General features: G+C 36.2%; 1 protein-coding gene across 1 annotated transcript in view; it reads right to left on the minus strand.

Annotated features, from left to right (window-relative positions):
* Nucleotides 1-1,510: 1,510 nt before the first annotated feature.
* The window catches only part of NUP37 (nucleoporin 37), a 32,137-nt gene continuing 11,864 nt past the window's right edge, over nucleotides 1,511-21,783 (minus strand). Inside the window, exons 5-10 of the mRNA XM_080658580.1 lie at nucleotides 20,846-20,940; nucleotides 6,255-6,345; nucleotides 5,329-5,510; nucleotides 4,256-4,306; nucleotides 2,506-2,599; nucleotides 1,511-1,747 (exon numbers count right to left, since the gene is read on the minus strand). Of these exons, the coding sequence (XP_080514706.1) occupies nucleotides 1,634-1,747; nucleotides 2,506-2,599; nucleotides 4,256-4,306; nucleotides 5,329-5,510; nucleotides 6,255-6,345; nucleotides 20,846-20,940 (627 nt within the window). The 3' untranslated portion in view covers nucleotides 1,511-1,633. The remainder of the gene's footprint in view (nucleotides 1,748-2,505; nucleotides 2,600-4,255; nucleotides 4,307-5,328; nucleotides 5,511-6,254; nucleotides 6,346-20,845; nucleotides 20,941-21,783) is intronic.

Consider the following 21,783-nt stretch of genomic DNA (forward strand, 5'->3'; position numbering starts at 1 on the left):
TGCAAGGGAGGGCAGTTGGGGGTGATCAAGCCTGCAGGGGAGGGCAGTTAGGGGTGACCAGGCCGGCAGAGGAGGGAAGTTGGGGGTGACCAGGCCTGCAGGGAAGGGCCATTAGGGAGGACCCAGGCCTGCAGGGGAGAGCAGTTGGGGGGGGACCAGGCCTGCAGGGGAGGGCAGTTAGGGGAAAACAGGCTGGCAGGGGAGCAGTTAGGCATCAATCAGGCTGGCAGGGGAGTGGTTAGGGGGTGATCAGGCTGGCAGGCAGAAGCGGTTAGGGGCAATTAGGAAGGCAGGCAGGCGAGCAGTTGGGAGCCAGCAGTCCTGGATTGTGAGAGGGATGTCCCAGTGGGATCGGGCCTAAATGGGCAGTCGGACATCCTTCAAGGGGTCCCAGATTGGAGAAGGTGCAGGCTGGGCTGAGGGACACCCCACCCCCACGCACGAATTTCATGCACCAGGCCTCTAGTCAAAAGATAATTATCATGATTCCATAAGATACTTACTATAAGAAATCATATAAATAGAGAACTTGAGTAAAAATATTTATTAGCATTATTAATTAAAATAAACTTAATTCCTCAAAAATGAGAACTATACATCTCTGAAATTAATTATTATCTGTTAAGTATTTTTATTCACCTTTACTCAATCCTCACAGTAACTTCATGAGATACTGATTCCTGTCTCTATTTTATAGGATGAAATGTATCTTCAACTTACAGGTATGCAGAGTTTGTAAGAATTTGTTTAATTCATTATGACGGAAGGCCAAACCCCAAGCTTACACTCTTCTGATTACATCATAGTAGGTCACAAAAACATGGTGACTGCCTTACATAATACTGACTTCAATGAATTTTGATCTTTTGCCACTAGATGTCATCTCTAAAACATTTAAAAAAACTATAAGAATGGTGAAAATTCATAAAAGGCAAAAGCTGTTAAAAATGATGTTATTTTTCAAGGTAAGCTTTATCCTATATACCAGATGTTCTAAGAATGTGGAGATGTATAGTCAAAAGCAATTTGCATATACTAAACAGTTAAGTAACACAATTGGTCACATTTTTAAGAAATTAATCATCTTTTTAATATTAAATTAAATAATAACCTTTAATAATTCCTGAAAAAGTCCTAAGATCCCTACATATAACAAATTGCTAAGCAAATAAGCGTGCTCACGCACGCACACAGACACACACACACACACACACACACACTCTCTCTCTCTCTCTCTCTCTCTCTCTCAACAGCTTCTAGAGTAACACTGAAAGGAGATCCTTTTATAAATATTTGTCCCTGAGAATTAGAAAAGTAGCATATATTTAAAGTATAGAGGATAGGATATACTTTGGATAATCCTGTGATAAAATCAAAAGCATTATGTTTCCCTAGTCATTTCTTTTCTGGAACTTCTGAATCAATTATATTCTTAAGATTTGATTAAAACACATACAAAGACACACACAAACACACACACAGAACAAAGTAGAAAAAATTTTTTTCAAACCATTAACATTTTATTTAACAAAACAACTGGGATATTACTAGAGCGTACAGTATATTTAATATAAAAATAAGGAATTCTCTAAAAATGCAAAACTTATGGATCCAAGCTAGACAAAAATTTATTTCACATTTCAGTTACCCAAAACAACAGCTTGTGGTCGCCTCCAACTGCACATAGTGGAAGAGTTCTATGCCAGGAAAGGCCAGATCCAATGACTACTGAACCAAGGAGGATGGGCTATAAAATAAGTGAAGAATTAAAGAAGCTTCCTAAATCATCAAAGTAAGTAAAAACTACCCTTCAGAAATAAAAAATACATTAATATATTGCCTTTATTTATAGCAAAATTAAAAAAGATGCTTCCTCACAGGTGAAATATGAATTATTTGCTTGCAACTGGCTGGAAGGAAGGATACAAATAATCTATGAATTACTGGTGCAACCCAGAGACAAATATTTTTGCAGCCTAAACAAACCATCAAGCACAATTATTATATTTAAATGAAGGACAGCCATGGCCAGTGTGACTCAGTACTTAAGAGTGTCAGGTTCAATTCCCAGTCAAGGGTACACACCTGGGTTGCAGGTTCGATCCTCAGCCCCATTTGGGGCATGTACAGGAAGCAACGGATCAATATGTCTCTCTCACATCGACAGATTGACGTTTCTCTCTCTCTCTTTCTCTCTCCCCCCCCATCACCTTCTCTCCCTTCCACTCTCTCTAAAAATCAATGAAAAAAGTATCCTCAGGTGAGGATTAAAAAAATAAATCAAGGATAAAATATAACAGAAGAAATAAAATGCTTCTTATATGCATATAGACAAAACATTTATTACCACTAGTGATTTATACATCAAAAAATGCCTTCTCTTTCCAATTTAAGCAGATGACATTCATAAATATCTTTAGATACACATTACAATTTTGGGGGCTATAAATGGAAAAGTAAAAAACAAATTAAAAACCCATATGCCACAAAACATCTCCACATTACCTGAGGGTGTCCTAAATGATGAATTTGAAACTGGCTTGCCATTTTGCCAGGATAACCAGTGGTTGCAAACAAATTTTCATTAATTGTGGACCACCTAAGGAAAGAAAGGGTACAAATAATTTCAGTATTTTTCAGATAACCATAAACTTTTCTAAAACAGGTTATTTTTGTTGTTGCACAAAACAATAATTTTATAACCCTGAATTTGTTAGTGGGGCTTTAAAATTAGACTAGAAATTACAAGGAAGTTACCTATATGTTCTCATTCTGTAAATATTTATTAAGTGCTTACTGTGTTCCACTTCGTTACATTCCAAAGTTACACAAGGTTAGCAGTTCCTTTTTTATAACCAAAGGGCTAACAGTATGGTAGGGGATATCAACAAGGTATCAGACAGATATAAAATATAAAATATTTCACAAAAACACATTTAATGTTCTTATTGATAATTGTTATGAAATAGTGATAAACTCACAAGTTTAAATTCCCGGGGATGATACAAACGCCTAGAATATTTAGATATTTAAATATTTAAGATTTAAGACATCCTACACATTGGAATATAATGAATCAATGAATCAACAAATGTTAATGGAGCTCCAGCAACATGCCCAATACTTTAATAAGTAAAGAAGATATGAGAAAAAAAGAAAAGATTCTCTGACCAAAAAAACAAACAAAAATTTGTGGCAGACACTGGCTGCTTGTCCAACAGCCCTTCTGACCTTTTTCCAGGCTAACTGAATTCCAACTATCTTCTGGCAGTGTGTCCAACCCCAAGGGATGAGACACAACTGGTTTCAGGCAAAGATAGCTATTCCCAATGAAAAGGGAGTGCTCTTCCTCTCCCCTTACTTTGGCCAATGATGAGGCTATGATGCCTGGAATAATGGAGGTCATCTTGTGACTGTGAAGCACAAGTCCAAAGCCTCCAACTGCACATAGTGGAAGAGTTCTATGAAGAGTGGCAGAGGGAAAGGTCTGAACTCTTGATGACATTGCTGAGCTACTAAACCAATCCTGACACTGCCTTCTTCAGACTTCTTGTTAAGTACTATATACTATTTGCTTACATCTCTGAACTCAGGATGCATCTCACAATCTATGACATTCTTACATTTAGTTGACTATCATCTTAGATTTGATGTCATATACATAAAATACATGTTCTATTGGTTTTAGTCTCAGTAAATTTTCCTATTACTTGAAAATGAAAGAGCCATAAAGACTGTACTATACAATGGAATATTACGCAAAAAGGAATGAAAAACAAGGTAGACGTGAATGTTAATTTAAGCAAAAAAAAAAAAAAAAAAAAAAAAAGAGAGAGAGAGCAAGTTGCAGATGTCTAGCATTTTCTCATTTAGCACCAAAAATAAGTTTATATGCAAAAATATGGTTCCACCTACATTTTATAGCTTGATCAGTACAAAAAATAAGGAAGCATATGCTCCAGATTGTGGGGGTGGTATTCATACAGTGGAAATGTGTCTTATAAAATTAAAAAACAACAACATTGAAAAATCACTCCCTCGCCTAACCCAAAAGACAAGAGCAAAAATTTAGTTAAGAAAGCAAAATAGCCATTTATAAAATTATCAGAGAAAAGAAGACAACCCCCAAACAAGGAAACATAAACCCAGAGCAAAGAAGAGGATTGGGAAAGTATTCCAGATGGTGACACTGCATGAACAAAGTAACCAGACTCAAAAAATAAAATTGTAAACTTTAACAAAAGTGGTATACTACCTAAATATGCAGGCTCGATCCATGTGGACAGGTCTCTTCACTTGAGGGTAACTAAAAGACAGTATTTTGGATTTTATGAATTATGTACTGGTCTTAAGTAGAACTTAAATTACAGTTTAAAAGGTATTTTCTTTAAAAAATATATTTCTATTGATTTCAGAGAAGTAGGGAGAGGAAGAAATAGAAACATCAATGATGAGAGAGATTCATAGATCGGTTGCCTCCTGCAGGCCCCCCACTGGGGTTTCAGCCCACAACATAGGCAGGTGTGCTGATCCGGAATCAAACCATGACCTCCTGGTTCATAGGTCAATGCTCAACCATTGAGCCACACTGGCCAGGAGGTATATTCTTTTTTACAAAACACAATGGCCAAGCCCTAGCTGGTGGCCAAGCCCTAGCTGGTTTGGCTAAGTGGTTAGAGCATAGGTCTGTGGACTGAAGGGTCCCGGGTTTGATTCTGGTCAAGGGCACATACCTTGGTTGCAAGCTCCTCCCTGGCCAGGCCCTGGTCGGGACTCATGCAGGAGGCAACCAATCGATGTGTTTCTCTCACATTGATGTTTCTCTCTGTCTTTCTGTCTCTCTTCCACTCTCCCTAAAAATCAATGGAAAAATATCCTCAGTTAAGGATTAACAACAACAAAAATAATAATAATAAAAGGTAACTTGTTTAAAAACAAAACAAAATACCACAATGGCCAATATACTTAAACTGTGACAAAATTCCAAATAAACATCGGATTGAAATAGATGAAATATGATAAAGACATAAGCATGATGCAGAACCATTATAAAACACGATCATTCAACAGGGTCAATGTTTGTTTTTTCAACATAAGTAAACAATGCTCAAAGATTTCCTCCTTCACATTGATCTTTCTGGGTTGTGCTCAAAGTGAATCTGCAAAGCACCGATGCCCATCTTTGTTATCTAAACCCATAGCTCTGGCCCTTTCAAAATAGACTTGCCTTAGCTCAACAGTGAGGGCCAGCAATATAAAAATGGCTCAGTGGATCATTAACAACAGTGACTGACTTTTTAGTAAGCAATATATGTACTAAGAAAGTACCTGGATCGAGTAATATCCCAAATTAACCAATCATTCCCTGCAACAGCTCCAACTTTGAAGGTGTTTTTTAAACACCAGTGTGCTGACATTAATGGTATCTGTTCTGATTCAAGAGATAAAATAGCCTGTTGGGACATAAGATCATAAAATCGGATTGTTCCATTCTTCTCTGCAACCATCAGCTGTAAGACAGAAAAATAAAGAAAATTCAACAACTTCATTCACCAAATTTGAGAAGTAGGCAGAGATTCAATTCATATAGTGAAATTTAAATATTTGCATATACGTATTATAAATGGAAGATCAAATGCAAAGGATGCTTAAGGAACTGTCATCGGCTCTAAACATCTGAAGGATTAATTTTAAGAAGATGAATGTTGTAGCTTCTTAGATTCTAGGGAACAATAAAACAGAGTAATGCCCAAGAGAAGATACTGGCAAATGAGAGAACTCTTGTTGAATGGCTCCCATTTTCTCAATGAAGAGTTAAGGCCAAATGATACCTTTAGGATTTTAGAAAGCTCTATTTTGAATAGGTATTGATTATCACTGCAGTTAGATCAGATACTTTCTGTTTATACACTATGGCTCACAAGCATGGATTTAACTTTTGTTTTTAAACAAATATTGCTACTAGGCAACCTGGGCATCGGTTTTTAGACTGTAATTTGCCAAAGATTAGGAAAAGTGTCTTCTGAATGAATGCCATTTAGAGATGATGGCTGTCAAATAAAAACTTAATTATACAGAACTTTTAAGGTATAGCTTTGTAGAGTAAATGTATTTGTGACAAACACATTTGTGACAAATACATTTGTCTCAGAGGTGGAAAAAAGTCATTGATTTTTCTCCTCTATGTGTGCAAGTATTACACATGTATATGTCTTTTCACCTTGATAAAAGAAAACTAAGTTATAAATAACAACCTTAAAAGATTCCTCAGGATGCCAGCACACACTCATTCCAGGGGAATTAAGAGCAAAATGAGATGTCTGTATTCCCTCCAAGTTCCAAATCCTAAGAAAAGAAAAAGAGTATAACTTTAAATATTTTTGATACATCACTACTAAAAAAATACAATTTCCATGAATTTATTCAAAGCCATTAACTAAAGATTACAAGGTAGACATTTGTACTTAAAGTATATCTTTCAAGGAAAATGATATTTTAGAAATTTGTGGAAGCAGTATGAAGAATTTAACTTTTACCATACTGAATCATAGAAAAACAGTCACATACATTTTCTCATTAATTAATTTAACACCATAACACCTGTAACCAAATTATTCGTATACTCCTTATTTTGTGGACAAAATCTTAAACTAATCAGGTTGCATTCCTGCATCAGTAGGCATTTCTCAAAGGTGGCCTTGATTGATAGCTACATTAAAGGTGAGTTGAAGGAAAAAACACCTGGTTCCTCCCACTCTCTAATTTTTCCAAATCCATACTAACAAGAACCAAACTAATCACTGACATGGCTTTCTATTTCAATTTCTTTCCTATCCTGAGTGGAGATCAAAACTCAGAAATCTCACTTTGTTGTGAGAAGTGCTATCCCCAACCCAGACTGATAAGTTTTCCTGCTCATTCTTCACACTCAGCCACTATTATGTCTCACTGGTACAGAGTGTGGCATAGAGTTTGCATGGCAGGAGACAGAAATTGGTGGGTGGTTGGCAAAGTGCCCACAGAATTCTGGTCCTTAAGAATTGAACTCACTCATTAGAATGTCTTGGACTTTTCCTTCTAGGTTTTAGAGTTCATACTTCATTAGGAACCATAAATAATTTCAACAAATTTAAAGAATGTATCTTTAAAGTCTAGGCAAAAGTGTATTTCAATGAAAGAAGACATATTTATTAAACAATGTAAATATTCTGTACCAAACCACTTTTCTTCCTCGGAGAAATTATAGGGTCTCCAATCTTGAAATATTATAGTAACATATAAACTAATATAAATATTTTTCAAAATGATTATTTACTTGATTAGATAATTTAGAAGCATACTCTTTTCTCTTGCCAAATCAACACTTTATATCTGTATGTACTATATAAGGGAGAGAATTATAATTTAATTAAAGAGGTGAATCACATTTACTAAGGGTTTCTGCAATTGTGTTTCACTCCCCTCAATGAAGAAGATAATTAATATGGCAACTGAATATTTTTTCTCCTCCATTGCCTTTTGTATAATAAAGTACTGGGCTGGCATGTATTTTTATCATGATTGAAATAGTAGGAGTCTGTCTTGCAAATTCAGTGAGTCCCATGAGAAAATGATTTAAAGTCTCCATTCCTTTGATCTTATTCTAATATGTATTTGATTCTTGTTTGCAATTATATAAATTGAATACATAGCAGAATATTTTCATGATTTTTTCCCTTTCAAATGAAGGAAACCAAAGAGACAGAAAATATGGATAAAGATATTTGATAAAAACAGGTCAATTAATGAAGTGTATTCTTGTACTAGAAATCAAATATTTTCACAGTACTTTGTCCTGAACAGAACCTGACACTTTTTAAATAAAAACTGACTTAAAAATGAGGAGGATGATCCAGATTACTTTATAGGACTAGGATAAAATGATTTATGGTTTATAATTATATGCCTATTAAATAATTGTCAGTGTTTGGATACTCCAAGTACCAAATATGCACAATACAACGAATTGGGATGAAATGAGTTATCATAACCAAATTAGCTGCAGATGGTACACTTTAGGTTGTTAAGTCTTGTTTCCCTTTTTGATAGATTCCATAATTAAGTTCTTCTCCAATTCTTTTGTGGAGCTCAACACATTTTTCAGTGTATTTACTACATGGCTCATCTAGTTAGTAACAGTTCCATCATATAAAGTCAATTTCCTTTGTTTAAAATATTTTTACAGTACAGCATCCTATCTAATAAAAGAGTAATATGCAAATTAACCTTCACCCTGCTACACCCACAAGCCATGCCCACCAGCCAATCAGGAGCGAGTATGCAAATTAACCCAACCAAGATGGCTGTAGCCACAGAGCAAGCAGGAGGCTTGGGTTTCCCTGGCAATGGAGGAAGCCAAGCTTTCCGCACACTCTGGCCAGCCTAGGGCTCCACTTGAGGCTACAAGGTTTCAATTATAGAAGATAAACAAATCCCAACAAAAATGGCGGTAGCCACGGAGCTGGAGAGAGCAGGAGGCTTGAGTTGCCCCTGGCGATGGAGGAAGCCAAACTTCCACAGCCCTGGCCTGCCTTGGCCTCCACTCAAGGCTACAAAGTTTCAATTATAGAAGATAAATAAATCCCAACAAAAATGGCTATGGCCACAGAGCAAGCAGGAGGCTTGGCTCTGCTCAAGGCTACAAAGTTTCAATTATAGAAGATAAATAAATCCCAGATACCAGGGCCTCCACTTGGGTCGCTGGGGGGCGTGGCTGAGCTGCAAACCACCACAGGCCCCTTGCCCAGGCCGCCCCACGCCTCAAGGGAACCCCCACCCTGATCCAGGACATCCTTCAGGGCAAACCAGCCGGCACCCCCACCAGTGCACCAGGCCTCTATCCTATCTAATAAAAGAATAATATGCAAATTGACCATCACTCCAACACACAAGATGGCTGCCCCCATGTGGACACAAGATGGCCACCACAAGATGGCCAGCAGGGGAGGGCAGTTGGGAGGGACCAGGCCTGCAAGGGAGGGCAGTTATGGGCGATCAGGCCTGCAGGGGAGGGCAGTTGGGGGGGACCAGGTCTGCGGGGGAGAGCAGTTGGGGGGGACCAGGCCTGCAGGGGAGGGCAGTTAGGGGCAAACAGGCTGGCAGGGGAGCAGTTAGGCATCAATCAGGCTGGCAGGGGAGTGGTTAGGGGGTGATCAGGCTGGCAGGCAGAAGCGGTTAGGGGCAATCAGGAAGGCAGGCAGGCGAGCAGTTGGGAGACAGCAGTCCTGGATTGTGAGAGGGATGTCCGACTGCCCATTTAGGCCCGATCTCATTGGGGTCCCAGATTGGAGAGGGTGCAAGCTGGGCTGAGGGACACACACCCCCGTGCACGAATTTCGTGTACTGGGCCTCTAGTACATAATAAAAATACACAAATCTTAAGCATAAAATTCAAAGAACACACTCAAAGAAAACAGTACCCAACTTAAGAAACCGAGTATCTTCAGAACTCCAAGTCATCTTGCGCTTCCTTCCAGTCATATTTTCTTGCCCTCACCGAGGTATCACTATCCCGACTTTTAACACTATAGCTTACTTTTGCCTCTTTCGAAGATCATAAAAATGGAATCCTATGGTATGGATTTTCTTGGTCTGATATCTTTCTTTCAACATTAGATTTTGTGATATTTACCCACAGTGCTGCAGGTTGTACTTTGTTCATTCTCAGTGCTGTATGTACTACTTCATTAACTAAATAATCTGCAATGTACTTATTCATACTACTATTGATAAACATTTGTTCCCAATTTGGCTCATTATCAATAATGCTGCTATAAACCTTCTTGTACATCTTTTAGTGAAGACAGACACCTCTCTCCCCCTTTACAAACAAAACACACACACCAACCCACTTTCTGGGTACATGCTCAGGCATGGAATTGCTGGGTAATAGCTTACAAATATGTTCAACTTTAGCAGGTATTGTCAAATAGGTTTCCAAACTGTCTTACCTTTTTTTCCTCTTTCACATTTCTTTATTAATGACCAACTGAAAAGGTCTACATTTTCTCTAACATATTTTCTGACAAAAATAACCTGAAAACAATCATTTGTTGAATGACAAAAGGCACAACTTTTTAGTTGGTCTTATTTGTAAGGTACATTTCTCAAAACACCCCTTTTTTCTTGCATTTTATGTTATTTTCATATATCTATGTATGGATAGATTTGCATCCATTTAAAAATGTAGTGAACACAATTTATACTGTAGGAGCTCTCTTAATTGAGCTCCTTCTGATACTCTTCCTTTGTCCCTCTGTAGAACTGAAGAGGAAAAGAGGCAATTTTCTTCTAATATTCTTGCACATGCATTTTGTAGGCTGACCAAGAGGGACTATGGGTGCATTGCTAGCAAACCAGTTTGTAAGTGATGTGAACCCATGTTTATTAATGTGATTAAGTAATATTATATAAGCTGACAGAATATGAATGTGAAAGAGCTATTTCAATGAAACTAAGTTGATGACAACTAATGGTATCTAAATTTAAAAAGCATTCATAAATTAGGCATGTATGACAGTCACAGAAGATTAAGCAATAAATATTATAAAAATCTAGATATATTTGAATTAAGACTGCTTAGCAAGTGTTTTCATTGTAGGCACTGTATCATGGGTGTGGATTATGTAAAAAAAGGTCGCTAACACTAGTCAATGGTCTCATAACTTAAGGAAAGAGAAAGCCTTGCCCTCCTGTCAAAAGGTTGGCAAAGTTGACAAATTTTCATATGTATGTTGTATAAGAAAATAAGGTAGGTAGACAGTCCTTTAAAATGATTTCCTGAAAAAAAGGAGGACCTATGTAATACCTTCAACAATAAAGATTAAAAAGAAAAAAAAAGATTTCCTGAGTTTACTGACTCTTTTTATCTAAGGAACAACAGATTTAGACCATGTCAGATAAGAGTTTCTAGTGTAATGGGGAAAAAAAATCCGTAACTTTGGAAATTAATATTTTAATATTTCCAAACATATTGTGAACACATACTATCTAATAAAAGAGTAATGTGCAAATTAACCATCACTCCATCACAAAGATGGTGGCACCTATAGCCACAAGATGGCAGCGCCCAGTCCTCTCAGCCCTGCCGGAGTCCCCAATCCTGGGGGCGGTGGCGGCTGCTGAGAGCGGGTTGTGTGAGCAGCCTGGCGAATGCTTGCTTCATTGCCGCGCCTGGCCCCCTGGAGCCGGAGTGGACATGGACAGGGACTAGCCCGCAGCCTCCATGGCCGAAAGCAGACCCGGAGAGGAGATGGTGGGCCCACCTCTCACGGAATCGGCGCGGCTCCCTCCTGCCTCCTGAGGAATTGGAGCGGCTCCCTCCCGGCTCCGAGGAAGCGGCTCGGCTCCCGCGGAAGCAGCGCGGCTCCCGGCGGTGCACTGCGGTTTCCGCCAGCTCCTGCGGAAGCGGCGGGCGGCCTACTGCACGTGATATAGTTTATGTATAATAAATAACATTACCTAAAAGTTAATTATCACCACAGAAACGTAATTTTAAGAAAAGTGGTACATTACAGAAGGAGAAAAGCTTTAAGGGTTCATAGCCTTAATACACACAATCAAATGCATGGAAAGACAACAGATCATTTATAAAAGTATAAAAATATAACATTACCAAGTTAAACTACCTTGATAAAAAAATCAGGAGCAATATGAAGGATATATATGTACCTACTTAAATGTGTGCAAGGGCAATTTCAAAGTAAAAGCTTTCAAGATAAAGTTAATCTGCTGACATATTGATAAGCCAATAATATAAACGGAATCAAAGGGCATCACTCTTCAAGTAAAATAAAATGACACTTTTGAACCAATTTGACTATAACAAACATTTCCAACCCCTCACCACTCTGTAGTCCTAAGTAGAACTCTTAGATTTAGCTGTAAAATGTATGGATAAAGAGCTAAGATTATGAATTATAATTACTTTACTTTTTGGTAGTTGATTGTTAAAATTATTTGGTAGTTTATTATTAAATCATTTCAGGTTAAGCACTTTTCAGCAGAACATTACATATTCCTACCATATATTATTTAAATGTAGTTGTCCCATTTAATTAATAAAAAGATCCCAAAAATTGGCTGTTGCCATATTGAGGATATCCTAGATATTCTCCAGGGCCTTTTAAATTGAAAATTAGTAGAGGGAGATGTTCCCTCTGAGCATTCAAAGGGAAACTTCCTGGGTAATACTCTGTTCTTTTTATTTGTTCTCTATTTTTAATTGGCAGCTCATTGCCTGTTAGGAAATTCATTGTATAAGGAAATTTCTGCTACCAAATGTGTATGACTAAGAACATAGACAAAAAAGGAAGGGATGACATTAAATGACACATCTGTATCCATTTGGCCTTCTGTAACTGATAAAACAAAAAATACAAACCACAATCTAAAAGACATGGCTGGATCACATGAACCTCTGCATTAATTAAATATGAAAGTAAGAACAAAAGTAATACCGAGATGTAATTATAAGGATGAGAAGGCACTTTACAATGTTAATGGGTGTAGGAAAAGAATCTCCGATACTGATAGACAAAAAACATTTTTTACTAAATTTGTGGTAGCAAAATGAAGATTTCCCCCTCTCATTTCCAAGTAATTAATCTCTAAGTTACTCATCATGCTATGGATGATTCAAAAAAGGAAAAGATATGGTGTGCTTTCTTAATCAGTGAACATACAATTAGAAAAATATACAAATTACAAAATAATTTGGTGTTAAAATATCTGGCTTTAAGTGCAAAAGGAATTCAGAGGTGGGGGACCATATAATTGAAAGCAAAAATCTAGACTAAATAAATGTCATTCTGTGGCTTAGACTATGGAAAACTTTGGTATCTAGGCAAAAAGCTTTACCACTGGAGGCAACAAAATGGCACAACTGTATGAAATAAGAATTTTGTAAAGAGTGCTTCAGTATGTCAGTGTTTGAAATATATTCAGAAATAAGAGTAGACTACCAGTAATTCTGCTTTTTTTTTTAATACTCCAGACTACTAACCAAGTAGTATTAATGTACTAGTAGTATTCATGATAAAGAAAATGGATTACCAGAAATTTTACTGATTTAAGATTAAGAAGATTTGTAAGGGAGAAAATGAGAAATAACTGTATATATATTACCCTTCAATAATTAAAAATGAGTCAATGATAGAGTCCATAATCAAAGGCTGTTTATGTTCTGGAGGGGAGAGGAAGTGCCCTGATTCAAACATATGCTAATAAACAAACTTTACTATACAAAAAATAATTGACTACTGTATATCTTCTTGAAGCCTTGGAGAGCTTAAAAAAAACTTATAGCTTAAATGTTGTTGCTTCATTTGTTTTCTTGAAATTGTAAAAAAATTCAGCAGCAACTATTACAAGCTTATCACAGAGGTGAGAAACTACCTGAGGCCACCCCAGAGGAGAATTAACATCTTATTTAACTTACAGATAAACAGATTTTTAAAAATTTTATTTTTTAATTATGGTTTACATTTAATATTATTCTGTGTATAGCACAGTAGCTAACGATATACTTTACAAAGTGCTGATATTTCTAGTACCCACCTGGCACCATACATACTTATAATATTGACTATATTTCCTAAGCTGTACTTTACATCCTGTGACTATTTTGTAAATACCAATCTGTACTTCTTGATCTCTTCACCTTTTTCACCTGGTCTCCCAGCTCCCCTCCCCTCTGGCAACCATTAGACCTCTGTATCTATGAGTTGAAAAGATTTTTGAAGGATAGGAATTGTGGAAAATTTTGTCACATTTAAAAATAAACCTCAACATTACACTCTCAACTGCAAAAAATACCATATGGTAGTTTTCAAACAGATATTATGTAATGATTTCATCTTCAAGAAATTCAGAGTAAAAGGACTTTTAACTAACATAAACTTTAATACAAATACCAGTAATACTATCCAGGAAAATTAGCATTTCATTATTTCTAAGAAAAATTTTGATATATTTTACAACTTAAAATGTGACTTATCAGTCACATAAATGGATTTTCAAAATAACCCTAAAAAATGTTTATGGATATTATTCTCATGTATATGAGTCACTTACTGCAACCACATGAGGGCCCCATAAAGCAGGCTTAAATTACTGCAATCACTGATATGGTAATACTCTAAGAAGTACTGGTTTCGTATTTCATCTACACAGGCACATGAGGGAGAACAAAGAGTTGAATACAAGAGAATGGTGTTTCAAGTACACCATTAGATAACATTTCAGAAAATTCTTTCATCACTTTATTACTTTTACTGTAGTATAATCTTTCACTAACATATGATTTCACTTCATAGAATTAATATGTCTGCAAATGTGATCAACAGGTTTTAGTATAAATTTTGGATAGTTCTTATAAAGACATGGAATCCTTATGTTCCATTCACTGGAGGTAAATAATTACCAAACTCAACACAAACTATTTGATCTCATTCTTAAAGTTCTTAGAACTATGCAATAATTTTTAAAATGTTACAAAAATTAGAGGGAATTTTAGAAGACAGGCAGAGAACTTTATTTCTGGAATTATTTAACCATAACATTTAATGAATAATATAAATTCTCCTGATTTCACTTTGTACCTAGAATTATTTAGGCACGGTTCACTTGCTTCTAAATGGGGATTAACCTCCAAAGGTATGCTTCATTGGCCTATCTTCAGAAGGCTTTCAATCTCCCTCATTCTGTTTCCCACAAGTACTATTTTTAAGTAAATCACATATTTTGTGATCCCAACTGGGGTGAGGGTGGGGAAAGAACATTCCATCTTAATTATGGATCTTGAAGACTCTTCAAATATACATGAACAGAGGTAATGTGTAAAGCATTAGGTGCACAGAGACAGTTGATAAACATTTTTTCCTCTTATAAAATTTTCAAAACCTGTTACTATTGGCTTAGTGAATATCTTAGGTAACTAAGCATTCCCTTATCTAGTGACTTGGTTATAGTCCTAAAAAATAATCTTACTCTTTAATTTTTATATCCCACTCCGCCCATTCTTTTTAAAAACGATGACAGCTAGAATATGACAACTACTAATATCCCATGTTTCATAGTCAAAGTGAATGGCACATTACCTGCCTCTATTATTTTCATCTTAAACTAAGAATTCCTTAGTTTCTACTAGCCAATTTTCCTTCACCATAAATTTTATGTAATATTTTAAAAGATTATTGGTGGGGAGGAGTAGGAAAGGATTTACTTCTGACATTCTTTGTAGTTACAGTCAGTACTGGGTCTTCTATTTCTTTTGTATACCCAGAGTACTAAATGTTGGCTATTAAACATGTTTAATAATTACTTGTTGATCTGAATTGCTCTTACAGAATGGTACTGTTTTTAACATACAAAAACATCTGCTATTTGGCACTGACTGGGAATGAGATGTTCTCTATTAGTGAGTTTTTAAAATAATAAGTTTAACCCAATAAGTACTTAAAGCACCATTTTTACCTTCTTTGTAGGTAAGGGATAAATTTTTCTACATGAATATGCATATATTTGCTTTTCAAATATCATAACAACTTTAACTTTCTTTTTTATGATGCTAGGTCTTAATTATAAACACTAGTAGTTACATTTTCCTGTGCATATGCATACACATAAACAAATATTTATGTAGATATCTGTACACATATGAATGCATATATTCGTATTTGCATATGGTGGACATGATAAGGAACCATAAAAGAAATGGTGTAGAACCTGTGGTTGAATCGCTAGCAACTCCAACCTGTGACTTACTTGGAATTTTTTTCCAAACACACCTCCTGTCAGGTGCTTTGTTTGGTAACAGCATCCTTTTCCTAAAGACCTGGTAACAGACACAGAGCTGTATTCATTCCTTCACCCACTCACCGGTTCCTACAAGAGCACTCTTCTAGGTGCTGTGATGACCCTAAGGTAGTAGAGCATGCCAACTACCTTCTTCTTAGTGAAAAGACTAGAGCAGTCTACTCTAGAAAAACTTTCCTCATCCTCGAGAAAAGTTTGTTTCTCTTTACTCTTCTTCCTCACCTGAGAACTGAATTAATGAAGTATGAAGAAGGAACATGATGCCTTCATTTCAAGAATTGGTACTAGAGTGTTTCAAAAATTATAAATTCTTCACAAGTAGAAGGTCATACTTTGTAGACATGACTCTAAGGACAATTCTATCAATCTTATTAAGCCCTACATGACGTTTGATTTTGATTAGAACACACAGGTAATATGAACATCTGCTTTTTCAGTAAAAGAAAAAGACTAAAGCTTCTTAAAGAACCTTCAAGGAGAAATAGTATAGTATGATATTTCAGAACCAGACTGCCCGGGATCTTCATCTGTAAAAATAACGAGAACCTACCATATAAGGTTTTTGAGGATTAATTTAATTCATATAAAACACTTGGAATAGTGCTTGGTCACTACTACTATCTAAATCAATGATTCTCAACAGATGGTGGTTACAACATGTACAGGGCATTTATTATTGTTCTAATAATTGGGATGCTACAGGCATTTAGTGGAGAAACAGGGATGCTAGACATGCTACATGACTTTTGAATGTCCCAGTGAAATTTAGAAATAGCTCAAAAGGTGGGCAAATTTCAAGATAGGAGGTATGTTTTTTGCAATCTTTGTTAGTACTCCATCCTATGGCATAATGGTGAATTTTGATAATATCTACTAGTATATGAACACTGGCTGATTTGTAGAGTACTATCCTTCCTATAATTTGTTTTGTCATGTCATCTCTATTTTGATTAACATTATTTCCCTTTTTCACTTACCACATTTAGGTTTTTTTAAATGTTTTTATTAATTTTTAGAGAGAAAGGGAGAAGGGGAGACAGAAACACTGATGAGAGGAACATCATTGATTGGCTGCCTCCTGCACGTTCCGCATTGGGGATCGAGCCTGCAACCTGGGCATGTGCCCCGACTGGGAATTGAACCAGTGACCTACTGGTTTCTGGGTCCACGCTCAACTGCTGAGCCACACCGGCTGGGCACCAAATTTAGTTTTTTTTTTTGTTACTATGGACATGACTTTTTATCTTAATAACAAGGTCTACTCAGGGCTATGACACTGCAGAACTCCAGATGGCACTATTTACATTGTGCTCTATGCAAACCATAGCCCTGGAATTAATGCGACTTGGCAGCCTTGCTTCTGCCTTACATTTTTCTGTTATCTTATTTTTAGGATATTCAAATTTATTCATTGTAAAACAGGACAAAGACTGTCTCACTATGCCTTATGTCTTCTTAGATATTTGAGTGTATATACACTGAGTGGCCAGATTATTTTGATCTCTGAATGCATAATAATCTGGCCACTCAGTGTACTTATGTATAAGGGAAAGCTTGCAAATCTTGATATGTCAAGGGACCAGGAGATAGTGGCCCGCAACCTCTGGCTAGTAAGTCCTCTGCTTCTTTCTAATTACCCACAATGCAGTTCTTATACATGGAAAAACCTTATTTTAAAATCCCAACTCTGTGGTCAGTCTATACTGAGTGGCCAGATTATTATGCGTTCAGAGATCATAATAATCTGGCCACTCAGTGTATAATATAGCTTAGTATTTAAGAAATTTTATTCACTTATTTTACTCATTTATCTTACCATTTAAGCCATTTTAAAATATGTAATTTAGGGACTCTTAACTTAGTTCCAGAACATCTTTATTATCCCCAAAGAAAACACCGTACCCACTTGGCAGTCACGCCTATTTTCTCCTCCCCCCTGTTCCTGGCACCATTATCTGTTTTGTCGCTATGGATTTGCTTATTCTGCAAATTTTATATAAATGGAATCATAGAATATTTTATGTCTAGCTTCTTTAATGTTTTTAAGTTTTACCCATGTTGTAATAGATATGCATATATATATATATATATATGCACTCTTTAATCATTTTTATAGCTGAATAATATTTCAATGACATACCACATTTTGTTTATCCAGTTATTCACTGATGGACATTTGGGTATTTCTACCTTTTGGCTATTGTGAATAGTACTGCTAAAAACATTCCTTTACAAGCTTTTGTTTGAACATCTGTTTTTAATTCTTTTGGGTATGTACCTAGACCTAGGAGTGGAATTGGTGGGCCACATGCTTAGGTTTTTGAGGAACTGCCAAACTGTTTACCACAGTGGCTACTTCCTGACCTTCAGTCTAGTTATTCTATTTAGCATGTCTTTTTTAAGCATTGTATCACCTGCATATAGAACTACTTCCAAGATGACACAGGTTCTGACTATGATTGGGTAAGGTTTTCTCCACTAACATGCAGACTGAGACTGTAGGAGACATTACTTTTATTTTGTTGTTGTTTTTGTTAATCCTCACCAGAGGATTTTTCCATTGATTTTTAGGGGGAGAGACAGAGAAACATCAATGTGAGAGAGACACATTGATTGGTTGCCTCCTACATGTGCCCGATTGGGGCCAGGGATCAAGCCTGCAACCCTGGTATGTGCTCTTGACCGGACCAAACCCGGGACCCTGCACTCTGCAGGCTGACACACCAACCACTGAGTCAAACCAGCTAGGGCAGGAGGCTTTACTTTAGTGCAGTGATAGGAATGATTCCTGGGATGAAAATGGCTATTTCCTCTGCCCAAATTGCATAGTTGCCATTTGGCTGGTGTTCTTTACTTGTAACTTGGCAATTCTATACTTTGAGTTAATGTAGATATTTGTACTGAAAATATTTTCTATTGTAGTTTGTCCCGTCAGAATACTTTCTTTCCTTTGTTACTGTCAGAGTATATGATACTTCTCTTCCTTACTTTAAACTTCTTGACTTACTTGTATCTTCTATTTCTTTTAAAAATCTTAACTATATTGCTTACCTTTTGGCCCAAGAAGTTTGACTTTAATAGCCAATCAGGACTGTCCTTTACTTCTAGTTGGCAAACTAAGTTAATGAATTCTAAATTTAGCTCCCTGGCTACTGATAAAATGATGTTATCAACCACCAAATCTTAGTGGCTTACAAAAACAAGCATACATTTCTTGCTCCTGGATCTGTGAAAAACTTTATTTCATAATACCAGAGGGGTCCATATCTGCTCCATGTGTTTCTCTTCTAGGGCCAGTAGCTACCTAGGACATACTCATCTTATAGCAAAGAGAGAGGACAGAAGGTCAAGACAAACCAAATAAAACATCTCAAGTGTCTGCTTGTGTCAGACCTGCCAATATTACATTGGCCTAAACAAGTCACGTGGGTAAACCCAATAGAATGGGAAAAATCTCCTTCCATGGAGGCGGGGAAAAGGAGAGCAAGTATTTGCTGAACAATTACACCATAAACCACAGCCCAGCAAAATAAGACAATTAGGGGCAACATAGTGAGTTTTCAAAAAGTTAAATTTATTAAGTTTAACTTCACTTTGAAGTAAAGCCCTTTGTCCTTTTTAAAGTAATAATGTTCTTTCTTTCATAAAATTATGGTAATTGAAGGCAGTAAAACTTTAAAAATTCTTATCACTTAACAAAATAAAACGTTGGAAACCCTGTGTCAGTCCCCCAAAATTTTAGGACAATTTTACTAGTCCAAAAAAAATCTCAAAGTCTGCAAGAAAAAAAAAAATTCACAGACCACTGAATGTAATCCCAGGTCTGTCTGGCTCTTATTCACTACTCAGAGGCTACTCCTTGGCCTGCAAAGACACTCATTTTCTCTCTTCTCAGGTATCATTACTCCAAATGCTTGTGATTAGGAAAGTCTAGTTTTAGAGAACTAAAATGTCACTACTTATTTCTAGTGATCTTTTATCTTAAAAATAGTTCTATTTACTCTTCAGGTCTATATATAAACTTGGTTTTGTAATACTTGGGGTCATGTACTAGTAAATCTTCCATTATCTCTGACGTGAAAATTTTAACAGGCAGAACATAAAGAATAATGGCCTATGACTCTAATTTCAAAAAGTTAAGCTATTACAAAGATTAAAATTTAAAAAGTAGATAGTGGCTTTACTTGCAATGTGAAAGGACACATATTTAATAGTTTTGCCTGTGTACAGGTATTTATAAATACTATTGATTTTGTCACTGCCTGATCAAATATTAAAACTATGCAAAACTGCAGTGCAGTGTGTTTTTCTTTTTCTCACAGCGCTGTTGAAAGAATGAAGCAATTGGCACTCCTGTAATGACTGATTCACTCATTTCACTCCTGCCTCCACAGCCTGTTTCCACCTCCTACTCTGGCTCTTGGTCTTGTTTTTTAACTTGTGGTATTCTCCAGCTTTAGGCATTATTAAAATGCTATAGCTACCTCATCTGTTCCAAACTGGAGTGGGATGGGAAGAATGTGAAGCTGAAATGTGCTATATATACAGAAAAGCTTATAGAGAGACTTTCAAATTTGCCAAACACTAATTTCCAATGAGTCTTGCTTTAGTGAATGAAATTCGCATTAAACAATGACTTACCAGACAGGATCTATGAAATAATGTCCCAATATGACAACTGCCTTTTATTATCCTATTGATCTTGTCCATAATTGGAGAATTTGATACTATATATTTAGATTTCATAAATGGTCAGATATAAAATAAGAGGGAGAGAGGCACCCATGAATCAGTAAGGGAAGTTTCCAAAACTGGGATGAGAACTTAACTCACCAGTTTTGAAACTCACATTTGTGTTATACTTACAATTTATTTAAATGAAGTATCTGTTTCTGGAGTATCTATAGAAGTTATATTTTCTCTAATTTTTAAAATGTAATTCTTATTAAAGTAAAAATTTTAAAATGTGCTTGTATCATATGCAACATACCTGCAGGTATGATCATCACTCACACTTGCAATTCCGTGGCCTTCTTTGGGGTCAAACACCAAACCATTAATGAAATCTGAATGGCCCTCTAAAACCTGACATAAGGGGAAAAATTAATAAGAACACAGGAAAAAAATCTACACTATTCCTACCTAATATTTTTACTGCACTGCCTTAAAAAGCTTTCACTGCATGCTTCTCTTTTCCATAAATATTTCTTAGCAATCTGCTATTTTTAAAGCATGATTTATACACCCACTTTTCTGAAGGTTTTTCTTGGAAAGAAGCTGATTATTCAACACACTGCTATTAGCTTAATCTTTCTTTTCTAGTATGCATTTCTTACAAAAACACCACTTTTTTTTTAACTGTACCTGTCCTCATATCACCTCCTTTTTCACTTATTACATAAAGTTTAAATAGAAATTAAAGCTGGAACTTTCTAAGGGCACTGAGTTAAGAGACCCCCTCAACTATTTACTTCATACCTACTCCTCTGCACACCTGCTGCTGCCTAATAAACACATAGTATGAACTTCACCTTCTAAGGTCTTTATTCACTTGTTCAATGTGACTGCCAGCACTGGAGATAGCCATATTACCAGCCCACAATCACAACAACCCACAAATTTGTTTCTGGCTACAGAAAGAACAAAGGGGAAGGTGCAAGGTGTAGGACTATGTGAGCCAATAAGTTTCAGTATTTTAATGACTATTGTTCTTCCTCCATTCATTTCAAAAGCTCAAATTTGATCTTAGTTGGAAGATTAATAGAGTGCTTCTATTTTGAACTGCTATTTAGAAATATATCATGAAGAAAAAATTTTGATTTAAATATTCTTGTGTAACTTTAACAAACTCAAATCCTCTAAACATTCTTCAAAGCTTATGCCACAGTGTACAAAACAAATTAAATTAATATTAAATTTTAATGTCTA

Source organism: Plecotus auritus, assembly GCF_963455305.1.
Source record: "Plecotus auritus genome assembly, chromosome: 3".
Classification (NCBI taxonomy): Eukaryota; Metazoa; Chordata; class Mammalia; order Chiroptera; family Vespertilionidae; genus Plecotus; species Plecotus auritus.